This window comes from Anser anser (assembly GCF_964211835.1).
Source record: "Anser anser genome assembly, chromosome: 14".
NCBI classification, from domain to species: Eukaryota; Metazoa; Chordata; class Aves; order Anseriformes; family Anatidae; genus Anser; species Anser anser.
Genome location: NC_139735.1, coordinates 9,330,403 through 9,348,683, shown reverse-complemented (window position 1 = coordinate 9,348,683; position 18,281 = coordinate 9,330,403). Strand labels below are relative to the sequence as shown.

The 18,281-nt window shown below is 46.7% G+C and overlaps 1 protein-coding gene across 6 annotated transcripts in view; it reads right to left on the bottom strand.

Annotated features, from left to right (window-relative positions):
* Positions 1-18,281, bottom strand: part of NSD1 (nuclear receptor binding SET domain protein 1) — a 62,943-nt gene that overhangs the window by 14,313 nt on the left and 30,349 nt on the right. For all 6 annotated transcript variants that reach the window (XM_083798533.1, XM_083798535.1, XM_083798532.1 and 3 more), the window contains 14 exons: positions 18,082-18,191; positions 16,943-17,012; positions 16,040-16,158; positions 11,859-12,002; positions 11,247-11,370; positions 10,527-10,727; positions 8,997-9,176; positions 8,464-8,620; positions 7,967-8,172; positions 7,275-7,387; positions 4,312-4,581; positions 2,873-2,989; positions 2,087-2,228; positions 1,495-1,601 (listed from right to left, as the gene is read on the bottom strand). In XM_083798533.1, the coding sequence (XP_083654659.1) occupies positions 1,495-1,601; positions 2,087-2,228; positions 2,873-2,989; positions 4,312-4,581; positions 7,275-7,387; positions 7,967-8,172; positions 8,464-8,620; positions 8,997-9,176; positions 10,527-10,727; positions 11,247-11,370; positions 11,859-12,002; positions 16,040-16,158; positions 16,943-17,012; positions 18,082-18,191 (2,060 nt within the window). The remainder of the gene's footprint in view (positions 1-1,494; positions 1,602-2,086; positions 2,229-2,872; positions 2,990-4,311; positions 4,582-7,274; positions 7,388-7,966; positions 8,173-8,463; positions 8,621-8,996; positions 9,177-10,526; positions 10,728-11,246; positions 11,371-11,858; positions 12,003-16,039; positions 16,159-16,942; positions 17,013-18,081; positions 18,192-18,281) is intronic.

Below are 18,281 nucleotides of genomic sequence, written 5' to 3'. Positions count from 1 at the left end.
ATGCAGGCAATGTAATCACCAAAGGCCATACCTAAACTATCTCACCTATTCTCACCACCTAGCACTTAATTACAAGGAGAACAAGAAAATGTTTCACAGTTAATTTGAATATCTAAGCAACTCTAGCATTTCTCACTTTTCAACTGCAGTACATCAGACTCCAGAACGTTCTTCCTAGAATTCCTAGTTAGAAAGGACACTTTTAAGAGTTAACTTGAGTATATATGCAGTGAAGTTTTGTCTTGCTGTATCTTCAGGAATCTTAAAAAATGCATCTTTTGTTGGATGAATTAGACAAAAAATACCACCAAGGTACTGTTTGCTTGGCATTGTTTCCTAGCCCACCTCATCAAGATGGAACATATCACCTCGGTCATCACAATGGAACATTAATGCCAATTTAACGGCACCTTTCTCTGATTTCCATCATGCAACCTGTAATTTCAGGGCAAAAATGACAGTAGTCAAGCCATGTATAACACGGGAGCAGCACGAAAGAAATTGAACTTTAAACCACAACCAAAAAAGAACTAAATACACCAGATGTATAATTCAACTCATCCGTCAACCTCTGAAGACATCATTTTTTTCGTAAGTTGTCTGCAGAACTAAGCTCTCTGGGAAGTCACAAACCTACCCTATATATTGACAGGGCTTAACAACCACGCTGCTGGAGCGTTTAACCCTTAAGCGTGGGTAAGCTGCTGGTATCGACATGCCAGAGCAGAAGGATTACAGACTGATTTGGTGAAGCTCTTGAAACAAACCAACAGCTGAGACAGATTTAGCTGGTGACAGCTGGGAACTGGGCCAAATGCTTCTGTTATTTCCTTTTCCCAGTGAGAACCAGCTCACAAGAAGGTATCGGAAATCAATTCCTGTTACTGCAACACTGCAGTTACAAAACACAGTTCTCCAAAGTCAGTGAGTTCTCAAATGCAGTGATTTTTCTACTAGACATAGCGAATGTATTATTCCTGTCTGGTATGTACACTTGAGCCACTTAAACAAAAGAATGAAAAAAATAGGAACTTTCTTATTGCAGGAAAGATAGCGATGCAGAAGCCTTCTATAGCTCTAAGGCAACTCAGAGCTAAAGGAATCCGAGTTTGCTGGCCTCCCATGCATTCTCACAATTTACTCAGGCCTTCATGTAGGGAAATGAGCTGAGCAGAGGTTTCCTGGGTATCCAACAGAAGTCTTTCCCGTGTCTATCTTTTGCTGCTCTAGCGTGACTGAAATTGCCATGATAACGAGCAGAAAATTCTGAAAAAAACACGCTTATTTACTCTTTGGTTGGAGCACCTCTTCAGCAAATTCAGACCCCAGATCTGCACTCTCAGAACGGTAATTTGAACATTCATCTCAATTCAAGCAGTGTTCTCACGACCACGCTGAAAGTGGACTACCCTTCCCAAAATATCTGCAACAAATGCACCACATCTACGCAGAGAGGTCATTTGGAAGAACAAAAGCTTAAGGGAGGCATCATACCTTTGGCCGCACTCCTAGGAAGCCACTGCAATTTGGAGCACCACATTTGCAAACTGTCTTTCCATTTCCCAAACATTCCAGATTGTAGTTGAAAGTCAGCTCAGTCCCTGGCACAAAAGCAGATAAAACCCAAAGAAGTTGTAACAAGCTATGTGGCAGAATGCCTTATTGCTACTGCTAGAGTAAAAGCACTTTTGAAATAAAATGACACAAATGACCGTCCCAACGATGTAAGGGTACCAAATATTCTTCTCCGCACAGATTTGTGGGAATTGAGATTACGTGTATCCTCACTCTCCTACCACATCCTACAGCCAAAAAGGGCATTCTGTCCCATACCGTAGGATGCTTAGTTCCATTTCTTGGTCCTATAAATTAAATCTATGAACCTCCATTTATAGTATGGTTATGTTTACGTTCCACTATGGCAGTGCTGGTGTTGTAGCTGGTATGAAATGAGAAAAATTAAGCGTGGAAACAGAAAGATTAAGCATCTCCCCAGGTGAGCTACATACCCTCCTCTCCCCTCCTTTCCTTACAGAAAGGTTCCCATGCTTTTAACTGCAGGTACAGACAGAGTGGGGTTCCTTACCAGCTTTGATATTTACAATTGCGAAGAGCCCAACCCGAGTATCACCATTCACACACCATTTCTGAGTCTCACAGTTTGGCTGGCAGCAGTGGTTCATGAACCGGGCGTAATTGCCTTTTGGGCCAGCGTCAATGATTCGGTCCTGGAATTGCAATTAAAAAAAAAAAAGCATGTTCAATAACTGCCACATCCAACTCAAGCCATTGCAGCAGAGGTACCAGTGTGCAAAGTCTTTTTCGGTACTGAGAAGTGCAACAACTGAGACATCTGATCTCTGGACATCAGGACATCTTGCAAAGCACCTGAGTATGCAAACGCGTTTTAACCAAGTGTTAAGTGCAGGTGTCAGTCGCTCTGTTGCCTGGACAATCAACAGATGGCTGATCAGTTTCCACGCTGATGTCTCTGATCAGACTTGGCAGAACATGCAGCAATACAGACTCCTGCCCAATATCATCATCATCTTAAAAGGGGCACAGCCTCCTGGACAGCCATGAAGGCACTGCCACTGCTTTCTGGGAAGTTAGCGCTCTCTGTAATGTCAGGACTGAATAAACACCAATGAAGCTGGTTCATACTTTGCTCCTGATTTTAAGATCCAACCTGAAACTTCTCTACAGCACATTACGTCCATTCTTTCAGTCTTCACTTTAAGTGGAAATGCAGACCAGCTCATCAGTGTCTCTTAGCACCTTTTTACTTGCTGGAAAAGAGCACTATCATGCCTACCTTGAAATAATTTTACTTCTGGCTGGGCTTCTGGCAAGAGAAGTTCCTTCCACATACCTTATCCAGTGTCAACATGTAGAAATTGGTGATGTCGTGCTCCTGAGCATAGCGGATTCGGGCTCGGCACTCCTCTTCATCAATTAGCTCCCCAACATACTCGTTAACAAACTCACCCTGCCACAGAGAAAACAGACTGATAAGATATGACAAATTCCCTCCGAGATGGAGGGACATCCACCTTTGTGCTAAAAATTAGTTCCTGTTTCCTTTGTGGAAATTTTTTCATAATCTTCCTCTGTGCTTTGCAGTCGGTTTGACCTATAATTTCAATAAGAGCCCTGAATTACAAATCCATTTTACACACAGAAACAAGTAATTTGAAATAAATTAAATAAAGCAACAATGGCCATCAGATTATTCTCTGTGCTAAAGACAGAACTAACACTCAGGGACAACATGAACTAAACCACACGTGTAGTTTTTCTCTGCAAAGCTCAAGGCACTGCATAACTGCATTCCAGCTGGAACAACATCCTTTTGGGGACCTACCACACTGAGCACGATACACCAGGGGCACCTGCTCCTGCAGTAAATCTGTGGTGTTCACCTGCAGTCAGTACTACAGAGACCATTACAGGGAACCACAGCTCTGCTCCACTGGGGCCAACAGGTGCCTCCATTAAATAATTGAGTTTTGCTGTTTCCAGACTGTCTGTTAGAAGTGAAACATAAGGTGCACGAAATGGCAAAGAGACCCTCTAACCTATATCACAGCAGGCAGCAAAGCCTAAACAGGACAGACTTGCATTTTTCCCACAGATATCAAAGCCTTCCCTGACTGCCCTCTTCTACTCCTTTTTCAGACATTCTTCTCCTACTATGCTGTCTATGGCCCTCTGTGTCACTTCACTGTTTCTTAGCTTTGGGGTTCTCTTTGCTGGAAAACTCTTCCTTCTTCATTCAGTATAGATGTGTGTACGCAGAATAATTACTCTCGGGATTTAAAATATGCATACAAGTATTTTAGCTGCCTGCAGATACTACTTTCCACAATAATTATAGCCATCTCTAAGACATTACTCTTCTGAAAGAGCCAAGACTCGGTCTCAGTTTGTGATACAAGGTTCTTATACCAGAAGAGCCTCGCTATTCAAGAACTGGGGGCATGGGTGTAATCACTGTTCCCCATCTGAAAATCCTGAGTAGTCTTTTACGTCAGTATTCTGGTACATTCATAATGTCTACCATCCTTACAGACAGATTATGCAATCATCTTTCTTATCCTGTGGGAAATTAACATAAAACATTTTCCTAGTTAGCTGAGCCAAAACATGCTTGTAGGACAGTAAAAAATTAATCCATTTCTTTCCTGAACAGCATTTTATAGCAACGAAGTCTTTCAAATTACAGAAGACAATTTTTCAAATCTATTAAAACTGACACCGAGCAAGAGAGAAGTGGCAAGAGAAAGCTGCATGCAGAAGCAGAGCACGTACCTTTCTGATGTCTGTTTTGGCTTGCAAGCCCCAGCCTCGTGCCAGCGTGCGGAAAATTTGTACCTCGGGATACTGCCGCTTGGAGAAGCACTGGTTCTGACAACGCTCCCCTGCGGGGCAGACCAGGGGGTGGCACTCGTAGAGCAGCATGCGATTGATGCATTCAGAGTCCAGGCCGCAGGGGTTTTCGTCTGTTGGTTTACAGTTGCACCGTGGTATCTCGGACAGGTCTGCAGTGAAGATCTGCACCTTACCCACCGGCCGGTTCACCTTGAATGCACACGGAGGATGTTAGCTAATCAAGAACAGGTCATCACGACACACGCTTCTGTGCTCAACCTTTGCCCATGAGCCGACAGGCTGCAGTGCAAGTTACAAGGGGTAGAAGGACACACACACAGGCGTGTATGTTTTTTTTTTTCTGTGCACAATACTTCAAGAAGTGAACGTTTAGAGGGAAGAGCTAAGGAGGATGTCGACCCCCCATTAGCACCAGCTGGTACCGTGTGTGTTCTGCATCCCCACAGTGGGGAGAGGCTGCAAGGTGTCCCCCTCCCAACACCGCTGTGACCAAATCCAGCCCAGATGGCCCAGCGCTCTAGCTGGGTACACAATATACCAGTGACCGACACTGAACACTTTCTGAGTGTAGCTGCACCTTCTCCAGTCTCTGAGTGTCAGGTCCTTCTCTGTATTTTGTTCTTATAGCCCTGTTTTTTTGAATCTGTTACCTTCAAGCTGTTCTGTGCTCTCAGCTGTCACTAGGAGAACCAGGCTGGCATGCCCGTGACAGAGTACAGAGGCTCTACCTACGCACCAGGCCACAAGCAGTTAGAGCTCCCTACCCAACTTTCCTGCAGATGTAAATCAAAGAAAAAACAGACAAGGGTTGGGGTTGGAAGGCCCAAACAGGAGCTCAGAGTTAAGCCAAGGAGCTCTCTAAAAACCGCTCCTGAAGGAAGCAGAGCGCAGCACCAGGTGGAGAAGCGACTGGCTTGTCTTTGGCACGAGCAGGGTCCTTTGGTTTTGGTTAAAGGCAGCGAACGCTGAAAGGCAGGCAACAGAGAGTCAGGACTTTGGAGACACACTGAAGAAAAGCTCCTTGCTGTTCTTTGCCCAGGCGAGCCACACCATTAGGTCCCTTTCCTCTCCCAGAACATGGAGATTGTTTAGCAAAACTCTTCCGGCCCTCCCCCTCCCACACCTTCTCAAGTCCCACTCGCACAGCAGTTTCTGCACTGGCAGCCTACCACAGGCAGGCCAAGCTCTTACCCTCTAATTTTAAAAGCAAACCTTGCAGAACCCCCTGATTAATCTCTTAACAGTGTCCCCCCTCCTCCTCCTCCACTCTCTTTCTCCTAGTACTGCCTCCCATCTCTCACCGTGTCGCTTTTGCGTTCTCTCCTGCTTCCCATCTCTTACTTGAACTGCTAGCTCATGACTTCAATAATGAGCCACAAGATTAGGACTGGTATTCTTCTGTCTCCCCTCTGCTGGACAGTTTGCTGCTCTAAACTACAACGGTGTCTGAGCAAGATCAGCCCCTCAGCATGCACACACACCCAGCAGGTATGGCCCTAATCACCAAGGCACTGTTGGTATGAAATCAGCTCCAAAACAGGGCAAAATTCTTGGACTAGCCACAATCCTAATCCTGATGTGATGAAGGATCCCAAATGTATTTTGCAGCAGTCTCTCACACTGGCACTCCTTGGGATAGACCTTGAGGTGCTGATCTCATTAGAAGGTCAAGCAAAGGAGCAGACACAGCCAGATTTGTCCGTTCCATCCTCATGCTTTGGCCAGTTCATGGAATTCTCGGGCAAAGTGTTTCCTTTGCTTTCACAGAAACAAACAGCTTGCACTTAGACCTCCAAAGATCTACCACGGCCAGTGACTGCAACCATTATTATTAACATTAGCAGTGTTTTTCAAAGGCCAAGACTATTTCCAAAATTCCTTTGTTTTGCAGCCAGAGACAGGCTTAAAAATACCTAGAATGAGAAACTGATTTCCTCTGCTGGAGTTGCCTGGCCCATGCTGCTGCCACAGCATTCAGCTGTGTTCTTTACACCGTACAGTACTCACACAGTATATACCTGCCTGCCTCAAAAGTCTAGCTATAAACAAAAAGTGCCAGCAATCAATTAAGCTTTCATAGTTTGCCACATAAAAAGGGGAAGTAGCAGAAGGAAGCAATGAAAAAGAGGAACACAGTCCCTGAGTCACTAGGTTTCGGATCACTCTGGCCCACGCCCCACTCACATATACCTGCCTGGCCCTAGCTCTCCTCTCAAATCACCTCCATCCTGTAGGAATTCCTTGAAAAAAACGGTGCTCCACTTCTACGTCAAAAATCAGCCCTAAACCTGGCTGTCCCCAAAACTCAGCAAAAAGGATTGTGTTCCAGCACATATATCTGTTCTAGTGTTTCCGTTTAACTGATGAGGAAAAAACAAAAAGAACCAAAACCACCACCAAAGAAACCACCCCACAATAGCAGAGATGCAACAAAGATACCGTCACACTCCACTGTGGGTTACCACCCTCCTCTCTGCTCCACTGTACCCTGACCATCTCCTGTCCCAAACCACCTTGGAGGCCCGCCTTGCCACCAGTACCACGCAGAATTTGAGCACAATGGATGATACCAGCACTCTCCCTAAGTCCCCGAGGAAGGGACACTCCTCTCACACCACACAACTGCCACAGAACAGCAGAGAGGGCCAGATCTCTTCCAGCAAAGCAGAGTACCTCTGTCACTGATGTCCAGCTTCCACACAGCTCTGCAGATACATGAATTGTTTCTGTGGAGGATGACTGAAGATGCCAAAGGGACCAAAGTAACCTTCAAATGTAGCCAGATGCCCAAACAGTAGAAATGTTTCTGTATACCTGGAAATCACCTGTACCGACAGCTCAGGACTTCTCTTCTGCACCTGCCCCCCCTCACTTGCCCTCACCTTGATGTGTTTGTAGGGAGGAGGTTTCTTGTCATTCTTTTTGTCTTCCTGAAGCTGTCTCAGTTCTTTCTGTGCCTTCAGTTCTTCAAATCTTACCGCAGCTTCGTGAAGAGCTATGTGAAATAACAGTGTGTGTTATGAGGAAGTCCCCCTGCTCACACAGAGGCGGGCTGCCAGTATCCACCCAGCACACACAGCTCCCCAGGCAACGCTCCCTGGCAGAACACTTTTAGAGGCAGAGGGTCACAGGGAGAACAGGACAATGCAGTAGGGCAGTCACAGGAGTTACAGTGCCTGGGGGTGAAGAAGCATCCAAGCTGCCAGCTAGCTTTGAGTGTTTTGGGGAAGAGCTGTCAGGCAGCTTCAATTCCTAACTCTCAAATGCACTTTTATACACAGACAGCAACTGTACTAGACACAGGGAAGCTGACAGAGCAGCAGCTTGCTCAGAAAGAGGAGCTACATCAGAGCTAGAGAAACACTCAAGATCTACACACCCTTGGCCCTCTCTGTGATCTGAGACCCACGAAAATTCTAGGTGTGCACAATGATAGATAAGCAACAGTTCATTCTGCAAATTTAATTCAGCTTTAGCTCTAAAATAGTATTCTTCTTTGTTACAAGAAGATCACTTCTCCAAACAGGAACGAAGAGAAACAGAACACAGACCCCCCCGGATGAAGACAAATTACCTTTCTTGTATATGCCATCCACACCCTTCCCCATCTTGTCTTTGCTGCTGACGTCGCCTTCCATGTATGGGAACACACGAGCCTGGTGGGTCCACAGGTAATCCTTGGAGCCGAAGAACAGCACAGGGAACTCGCCGATGTCGTGTTTCATTTTCTGGATGTTGACAGGAATTGTCCTGGGATGGCAAATCTCAGCTGGCCACCACCTACAACAGAGGGAAAGGCATCTGAAACCTCTGACTTCCTCACTTCCCCCATGGCCTCAGAAGCATGTTACTTCATAGAGACATGGGGGGAAAAAAATTGAGGGCTACCAGCAAGGCTTGGGGGAGAAGAGGCTACTGGAGAAGGAAGGCATGCACTTCAGCTGTTGCGTGCGTGCAGAAAGTCAGAGGCTGCTGCACTGTACCCTGCAGAGCCAAGCAGCTTCTCACCTCAAAAATCATGATCACTGCATGAAGAAGGGATAGGGACAAGTCTGTGCTACCTTCACCTACCTGTAGCGCCCAACTTTCACCCAGACTACTTCCTTGTAGTGTGGCTTTTTGCCTGCCTTGCAATCGTTACAATACCAGCTTCCCTCTGGCATCTCAATGTTTAGACACTCACGGTGAAACGCAGCCGGGCACGACTCGCAGCATAAAAGGCTGCCCCCTGCGAAGAAAAGGAGGAGGAATTTGTTGAAGTCACTGTGCAGAAGCCCTGGACTACGCAATACTAGACAGAAACTGCTGGGAGAAGGGCACAATGCTCTTCTGCAAACCCTTTTCAACAGCTCACGCCCTACCTCTGCTGCACAAAGAACCCTTCTAAGGATCCAGAAAAAGTCCTAGCCTGAATTTGGACTTAAACGGAGATGTACAGGAAGGCAACCTGCTCTATGCAGTTCTGCAGTTCTCACCAGCACCCTCTGCACAGGCAAAGCTTCTGCCTGCTGTAATGATCTCCTCCCACAGCACTTCTGTTGCTCTTTTCTCATTTATGTCAGGGCATCACTCGACAACAGGGGACCCAGTGGACACCGTCTCACCTTCCGAGCAGACAAAGCACCAGCTGACGTTGACGTGCTCATGGTTGCGGCAGCCCCTCCGTGCAGTGAAGTGGTTGGGGCAGATGATGCTGTTGGAGGCGAGGACCACGGAGCCAGCAGCGAGGCAGAAGTCATTGGAGTGGTACGCTACTGGGCACCGCACGCAGCGCATCAAGCGGCCTGCCATCAGAACGCATCAGAAACAAGGTGAATCTCTAAAGGAAACTGAATTTTTATTTCCTCCCCAAACTACTCTCTATTGACATTTGAGCTCAAAACCATAGGTGATTTTAGGAAATGGAAATTGACTTTTAATTTCTACAGAACATCAAATCAATAAAATGAAATATGTATAAAAATAGACCTGTATTTGTATATAATACAATAGAAAATCATATTATTTAGAGGTGAAAAGCCTCCTGCATGATACGCAGGAACAGTTCAAGAGTTCACAGACTAGGACTGCTTCCTATCATACACAAATAATTAGTAAATCAGCTCAGACACTAATTACAGAGCGGGTGTTCCAAGTACTTAACTGAACGTAATGAAACCAATCCCCATAGCTTCTGAAACATCAACACTTGCCTTTTCATTTTATCAGATTTTACTCTGAAAGTCCCAAATAGAGAACTTAAAATTGCCTGCAGGCCTAATTCATCCAAGATTTCTCAGTGTCTTTAAGTTCCTCACAGGAGACTTAACAGGGAGAAGAGGTGGAAAGAAAGGGGTAAATCTGACCCCTGGAAAGCAACAGCCAGAGGGGCACAAGGCAAATATTCAGAGGGGAAGCCATGAGCTATGGGCTTTAATGCCCTAATAGCTTCTTCCGTACTAAGTACTGACATGCGGAAGAAAAGAAGACTAACACAGAGCCTGAGGATAAAAATACGGCTGGTATTATTGCCACTCATCTTAAGATACCAAAGATTTAAAGAAAGGCAGTTTTAGAAGCAAACATACACGGCACTCGAATGAAAGTTTGAAGTTTAATCATGTGAGATAAAGGTCAAGGTATTGGAGCAAACAGCTCAAATATTTGCCTGAGAAGCTTAAGTGAGTAGTGTCACTACAAAAATCAGAGTTTGCATTTAAGAGAAAAAAAAAAAAGAAAAAACAGTATCACAATTTTTACTACGCTGCTCTCTAATGCCATTGCCTTGATAGCCACTGCTAAGGACGCACTGTCTGCAGCACTGGCATAGTGAGAAGTACAAAGAAACACAAGAGTGTCCACACAGCTCCAGAGGCTTCAAAAATCCAGAGAAGAATGGGACGTTGCCAGACGTGCAGGCATCTTCACGTCTGGACAGAAATGAACATTTCAGTTGCTGTGCCTGGCCATCAGGAGTGCTGATGAGCAGCGACCTTACACATGGACACCACCCCTTCAGCTCCCCCGAGAGAAGCAAACGCTACAGCGAGCACTGTGGCGAGGACAGGAAAACAGCATCAAGAACTAGTGGACCAGGTCAACAAAGAGAAGGCTTCTAACTGCCTCCCTGGGACCACAGCGGAAGATTTCAGTACCTTTAGACGCAGAGATGTTTGCTGGGTTAGCAGCATGACAAGTCATGCATATGTGCAGAGAGCATCGGAAACCCTTGTTCTGCATGACTGTGGGCGGGTATTTCTGTATGCATTCTTCATGGTAATACTTCCCACAGAGCGGCAGCAAGCACCGTTTCACGTCTTCCCCACAGCTCTTGCACACAAAGCAGGTATGGACTCCTGGAGAAAGAGCAGCAGACAGAACACCAGTCATACAGAAAGGCTAAATGAAAACCTGTCACTTCTGCCAGGCTGCGTGGCAGCACGGTATGACTTCCCAGCCTGCTGCTGTACACATCGCAGAGCACAAGTCTCTGCAGCAGGCTGGTTTTGCCTACAGCTGCAAGGTATGTCCAGATGAAAAAAAAAAAAACAAAAAACATAGTTGTGATTGCAGGCTGGGGAAAAAAAAGAAAGAAAAACAAAAACCAAGAGCCATACTCAGCCTGCTCTAGACCCATCCACCCTACCACCCCTCTCCACCCTAATCCCAGATAAGAATTTCACTTTTTCATCCCCACCCCACGTGCCTGAATCAACGGTAAGATTAGTTAATTAGAAAAGGATCATCAAACCAATCACCAAAGGACTGACAGCCAGTTAGCGGCCCTACTGCTGGCGTAACACTTCAGCGAAGGAAATACCAGGTAAGTAGGCAGGAAACACTCTGCCCTTCTGTGCTCAGCAAAGCTGCTGTACCTGTGGAACACTCGTTGCAGATGAATTTGCCCGTTGGCATCTCAGAGAGCCCAAGGCACTGCAGGTGGAAAGCACCACAGCACTGCGCCTCACACAGCAGCAATTCCCCTGGCTTCTCGCAGATCTGTGGGGTGGGAAGGAAGCACATCGTGAGCTCTGAGCAACCCCTTCCCCAACTCATCCTGGACAGCACTGCTCTGCATGCTGAGCGCAGCTGCCAGCAGAGATTCCCACAGAGAAAAAGGTTAATTTTCAGTGTATCGGTTAAGTTCAGGTGGTTTGTGCATCACCACTGCCATTTGCTGTCCTGTCCCTACTAAAAGCATCAGCTAAAATGAAATGTACGTTGGTCACATCTCCCTAACATCCCTAAACTTCAGCAGGATGAGACAATGGCACAGGAAAGGCTCGATTCAGAACACTACTGGTTAAAGGGCTGTCAAAGCCCTCAGAGCCACACAGCCCCTCAAAGAGCACAAAAAGCTGGTTATTTCAATAACGTGCACCTTGAGGCCACCTGGACCTAGCTGGGGGCACAAGAGCATGTCAGCACTCACACGGAAAATCTTTGGGAGTACTGAAGTTTCAAAGAGGTCTCCTCAAGGACACTACCTGGCACACATTCTCCTTGAGAGCTGCTCCTCCTCCACGCTCCCCCTGTATCTTTTTGGATGAAGGCACTCCATGGTCATTCTCAGACCCCTCTTCATTTCCCTCTTTAGGGCTTGTAGCAGTCCCATGACCTGATGTCTCCCCCTTTAAAAAGAAATTCAAAATTAGGGCTGTGTATTCTGTCCTGTCTTGCACACTACAAATTCAGCCATCGAGCACATACAAGTTTGGCAGTCAGTGCTACCCACCCTGGAGAGAACGCCCCCCATATAGTTCCACCAAAAGACTTACAAGGAAGGAAAGGAAGAGCTCTTTAGTTTGTTAGATCATTTAAAATACACAATGAACGCAACTATTTTTCTGTGCATAACCCTCTTTGAGGAAAGAAAGTCACAACTGAGGAAGAACAGTATTCATAGGAACACATCAGGCAGGCTTGCATAGTCTGAAAATCGTGCCCACCAATGCCAGAGAAGCATCCTGCATGTTGATGTCTGCTTCTACTAGAAATGCAAATAAAAGACTGAAATTTATTTTTGTTTGGTTTTAAATCCCAGCTCACTGCAGATAGCTGAGTGATCTCGGTGCATAGCTACAGCGGCTTTTTGATCCAAGATCCTCCTTGGGTCAGAAAGCCATGCATACTGCATGTCTGGAAAAAAGCTGCGCACTTCAAAGACCTTGTTAGGAATTCCAACTCCTAGCAAGAGCAGCAACCACCACCCATACCCCAGAGCCTGCTCAGTGCCAGGTGGACAACTAAGGATGACGAGAGGGAGCTTTGCACCACTTTCTGTACATGAGAATACCATAACTCATCTGAGCTGTGGTGCCACTAAAGCTCGTAAGCTCAACTGAACACTCTGAACGTGTTATTAGTCTGAGCAAAACAAACGTTGGGAAAGCTTTACATCTTTAAGCTGGAAGAACATGGAGCTGGTATTCTTGTCAGGTAATGATGCTTCCTTTGCTTGATTTTTCAGTCCTTGAACACATCGGCACGTTTTCACTTGGGAACCTTTTAAAACCACGTGGACCAATGATGCACTGACAGCATATTAAAGCACACAATACAAATATGAGTGGTGTAAGTTTGCTTTATTGAGCACGAAAAAGAAAACTCTCAGCTACAAACTACTGCCAATCACACGTCCAGCATACAACCTTACAAACATGCCGGAAGGCTGGCAATGATGCAGCCTGCAGGAATTCTGAGAAGGAGCATGTCATTTGCTGCCATCCTAACCCTGGAAGATGGAAGGGTAAGGAAAAGGTCTACTGCTCTGGTAAAACCACTTGTTAACAACACGACAGCTGCCTTTGCCTCTACACACAATGGCATCTGAAGTGCTACCTAGATACTTCTGCTCCTGCTAGGTACTTCTGCTAGGAAGGGCGCGGTCTGCCACAAGGCAGCCCTCTGGCTCAAACACTCGATTTGGCTCCTGGAATGCTCCAGGAGCAGCACCAGCGACCAGCATCCCAGGGACTGGTTACAGCTCAGGTCCTCCTATTCCTACATAGGTGCTCTCTCTTCTGCTCAGCTCAGCAGTGACCTCAGGGTTGCAGGGGTCACTGTAAGGAAGAACAAGAGCAGGGTTAATCAGCTACTGGTGTGGGCAAACAACTTCAGCTACAGCTTCTGTTTGTGCTGGGGTCAGGGTTGCAGAGACTAAGTAAGCTTGGTCCCTCTTGTGGTCACTGAGGACCCTTCCAGAGGGGCAGGAAACTGGCTAACGACCACCATCCCTTCTGCGGTTAATGACACTAGCTTCCCACTAGCTTCAAGGGGGTTTTGGAAGGAGGCAGGGGAGACATTCAGATTTGCCACAGCCAGAGGTACGAGGGATTTAGAACTGGTTCATCCTTCTGGCTGCTTTCCACCATGGTTGCTAGGACTGCTTGTTACGAACCCAGGCCATGTTTCACGTGTCAATGGAGTGACAGACTAAAAGGTACCTCGAGTTACATAACATGAACCAGCAACCCCCAGAGCTGAAAATATTTGCTATTAGCAAGAATCTTTAACAACTGGCCCCAGACTGCCCAATGTAGCAGAGCATGCTATAGCCCGAATCTTTTCAGCCTCAAGCTATCCTATTTAGTTCCACAAATACCTGGCCAATCTGTACATTTAACATGTCAGGGACCTTGGCCTTATTTTTTAATCAGTCCTCCCAGAAACACACAAGGAATGGGATGTCAGAACTGAACAGGATGGGCACGGCCAGGTACTTGTGCTCTGCGAACAGGGAGAAGGGAGATCGCCATCTATCACTCAGAAGAACCTCTCACACTGTTCGCACTCTTTCCCCTACCCAATGTGAGCACTGTGAAGCTACATACCTCCTACAGAGGGCAGGTCTCATCTTGGGTCTTCTTCCAGAGCTATTCCTGCTGTTGTATCTGGTACATCCTTAAAAGCCTGGCCTGTTCTTTGGCACAGCCTGACCTTGACACACAACCTTGACCACCACTTCAACAGTATTTTCCATCCTGTTCTCTTGGTCTCTTGCTGCCCTGATGTTGCCAACTTGCATTCCTGACTCCACAGACAGGCAAGGGCAGAGAAAACTGCCCAGTTCAGCCCAGGCAGACAGACATTCCTCTGCCCTCTGAAAGCAGCTGGATCCAAGGCTTCACTGTGCTGCACCATCAGAACATGTATTTCTTCTAGCACCATTCAGGAGAAAGTGAGGTTCCTTGCCAGGTGTGTGGACAGTCACTTAGGGACAGGTGTGGTCTGAATTCCAAGTGAAAGTGTAATTGCATCATGGCATCCCAATACTCACCCATGCACTCACCTAAGCCAAGGGGTGAACACTCACCGCACTGGCTCGAGAGACACAATCATGAAAATGGATGCTGGTAAAAGGTGCCGACTATTGATAGTACATGACTTCAGGTACCCAACACATATGTCTAAGGCTGGAGGCAGTTAAGACTCCCTGGACTTCCTCTGCAGTGAGCGGTGAGCGCGGCATTCAGAGCCGTGGCCTAGCTACCCTGCTGCTCTGAACTGCCCCCTCACTTCTTCGCTACAAAAGGTGTGCAGAGAATTCGCTGGCTCTGAACTGAGCCGGCCTCTTACAGGGTGCCTAACAGCAGAGTGTTAACTACCCCCCAGCATTGGCAAAGATATTTGTACAGGCTTCTTTGAAACATGATTCCAGGTGAGCACACTTCAGAAACAAGTGACCAGTGCTCTTTAAGCAGCACGGGAAGGCTTGCAGGGCCCTGAGGTATTACCCCAAACTTTATCACCCCCGTCAGAAATGCTTTTCAAACAGCAGTAGCAGCAGACAGCAGGGTAGCTGGCACTGCTCAGACAACTGGTGTGACGTTTGTGCTCTGCTGGAAGCTGTGTAACAACAACAAATATAACAATATATGTCTATAATTGGCTCCTGAAATACATACTGACTATCCTGACAGAACAGCCTGCTGCTGAACCTGGGCCACTGGAAGTGAGAGGCGATGCTGAGAGAGGCCCAGAGGTGTCCCGCCTCTCCCAGGAAAAGTCTTGCTTCCCCTACACTTGGTGATACCTGGCTCACTCCTAAAAGGCAAAACGTGCTTGTCAGAGATATTTGTATGCCAGCTCTGCTAGGATGCAGTAGAAGGGAGTCGCCCCAATTATCCCTTTCTGCTGGATGGCAGAATGTAATCAGAGGCTCCTGCGAGCAGACACAGACAGTCCCCCCCACCCCCATCCCCTCCGATGCGGCTCTTAGCTCACCCTGGCAAGCAGGGCAAGTGCAAGAAGGGGTTGAAGTCCACAATCTAGTGCTTACATTTCATACTGGTGTGTAAAAGGGCAAGATACCCACCACCAGAAGACAAGACCTTTTACAGCAATTAGGCCTTCTGAGGTGCAAAGCAAGATGCCAGGCAAACCCTGGTTCTGTCAGATCAGAACAGACTCTCTCCTGCAGAATTAGCTGAGTAGCGGCTTAAAAATTGAGCCCGAGTTAAGCAGCCATCACAAAATAGTTACTAAATCAAGGTGATACCTTCAGCTTCAACCCCAGCTCATGCAACTACATCAGGGGGATAAAGTCCCATCTGACACCGATCTCATACAGCCAGCCAAAGACTACTTGGCCTAGGCTTTGCACAGCACCCTGAGATGTAGCAGAGAGATTACAGGGATAAGAGCGTGTAGGAAAACCCAAGAGTACCTCAGAATGTGGGGTCTCCCCCAGCCCTTCCCCGTTTTTCTCCTTCTTGGAATGCATTGCAACAGAGGGATGGCGCTGTCTCTTCCGCTTCCGTTGCTTCTCCAAGAGCTTTTCAGGAGCTGAGATGTGACAAAGACCATTCAAGAAAAATGCAAAAATCACAATCTGCTTGCTTACAACAGGCCCATCATCAGCTTCTACACTCTTGACTGCTTCAGACTGGTTCCCATTGTTTTGGAAGGCACATGGCCTGGGGCGATGCAAGCCTGCCTCCAAGGCAGTCTGCCCTTTGTCCTGCAGCCATCAGAGGACCTGGACAACACTGACTCACCCTGATTTCAGTATGAATTCTTTTGCTGAGCTGAGGATTATCCTTACTGACTTTTCCCGAGACAGCCCCCCAGCCAAAAAGGAAGTGCTACCAACACAAAGCTAACGTTGCTATTCAAATGCCGATAATTATCTCCTCCCACCACCATGAAACAGAAATCTCATGTTGACACCAATGTGACTGATATAAAGGCACATGGGGGAGGGAACGCAGTGCAACTGCACAATCCTCCATGGACCACCACTGTTGAGCCTGGGCACAGCACGCCATCAGGCAAAACATGCAGTGGTACAGCAACTGCGGTGATCAGTTTCCTTCAACCATCCAGACTAAGAATGAAAATTTAATATTTTTCCATTGGAAATACGAACCCAACACCTCCACTTTCCTTAAGGAAGTCAAAGATATAATGACACCTTTGACAAGCAATCGGTGTACCTATTTTTTCTGCCACAGCCTCAGCAGTACTAAGAGCCTAGGACACGTAAGCCCTTACAACACAGCTCTCTCTAAAGCCACAGGCACTGATCCACATGGCATCAGTCTACCCCTGCTGCCCTGTCTTCACTTACCTTCTCCCAGGTCCGAGAAGTGGGCTGGTGAGTACAGTTCAGAGCTGTCGCTCTCCGAAGGGCCAGTGCCCTACAAATACACAAGAGACGATTCACCAGATGCAAATCAGAGATGCATGTTCCTCAGCCTTTTACAAGTGACTGCAACAATTCTGATTTCAGATCATGAATTCATCAATGATTATCAGCATTACAAGACGACACTTGGTTTGTGTCTGATAGATCGCACATAGAAAAGGCATTCCTCCTTGCACAGAGACTGAAGAGCCTTATGCTCACCGGTATCCCCCACTGTTTCCTGAGCTCTCCCAAAAAGGCTGCTAACACCCCGTAAGCTGCTGGGAATACGCTCCTGGTTTCACACTTTTATGGAGCCTAAGACTGAATTACACTGGCTTCTGCATTACTGCAACCATGCTGACTGTGCCACAGAGAGAGAGAGAGAGAGAGAGCAGGAAAAGCAACAAAACTTATTAATTCACCTGAAAAACAATGACAGGTCTTGTGCATGTACAATGCCTGGCATAACTCTTTCTGATCTTTTTTTTCCAGATGATGTTACTGAATATTGAGTATTTTTAAAATAAAATGCTGCTATTTTCTGTTTCACTGCATCAAGCACTGCATACCATGTGTGATACAACTCAAACCTCCATCCGGCTACAAGTTCTGCACTTACTTACCATGTGCCTGCTCAGTTGGGAGTATAACAAAGGAAATACTATTCAGAGGAAATCTGACAGAAAAGGAGAAAGCCTTGGTTCAAGCTCGAGTTACACCGTAACATAACAGGGATTCCCTGTGACAGAACAGCTCTGCCCAGAACATTTCTGTTCACACCTTCCCAACCAGTATCCAGATGACTCATTTTTCCATAGAAATCAATGGAGAGCGGAGACTTTACAGCCTAAAATTCCCCAGTCCTCATTACAAGCGGGGAGGGGTGGGGAACACCTCTGTATTTAGCAGATTTCTTCATCATAACACAGCAACCAGCACCTTTGGGAAGGGTGGACCCTCACTGCTGGGCGCCAGCCAACAAAAACCACAGCCCATTGCACTGTGCCTCTCATTCAGCGGCGTCTGGTGTCTGGGCTCATTTTCTATCAGACTTTCAAAAGCACTGGAAGGAAAAATACCTTCTTTGGGGGAGTCCACTCCTCCTTCTTTGGCATAAAGGCAGTGTCCAAATCATTGGATTCCAAGAGCTTTTTAGTGGGCTTCCTTTGACGTTTGCTCTCAAAGTTTCCTGCAATAAAGTCCTTCTCGTTAGATAAATGGGGATTTTCTTAACTTCAGTCACACTAAGACCATTAAGCAAATACCAGCCAACAGTTCA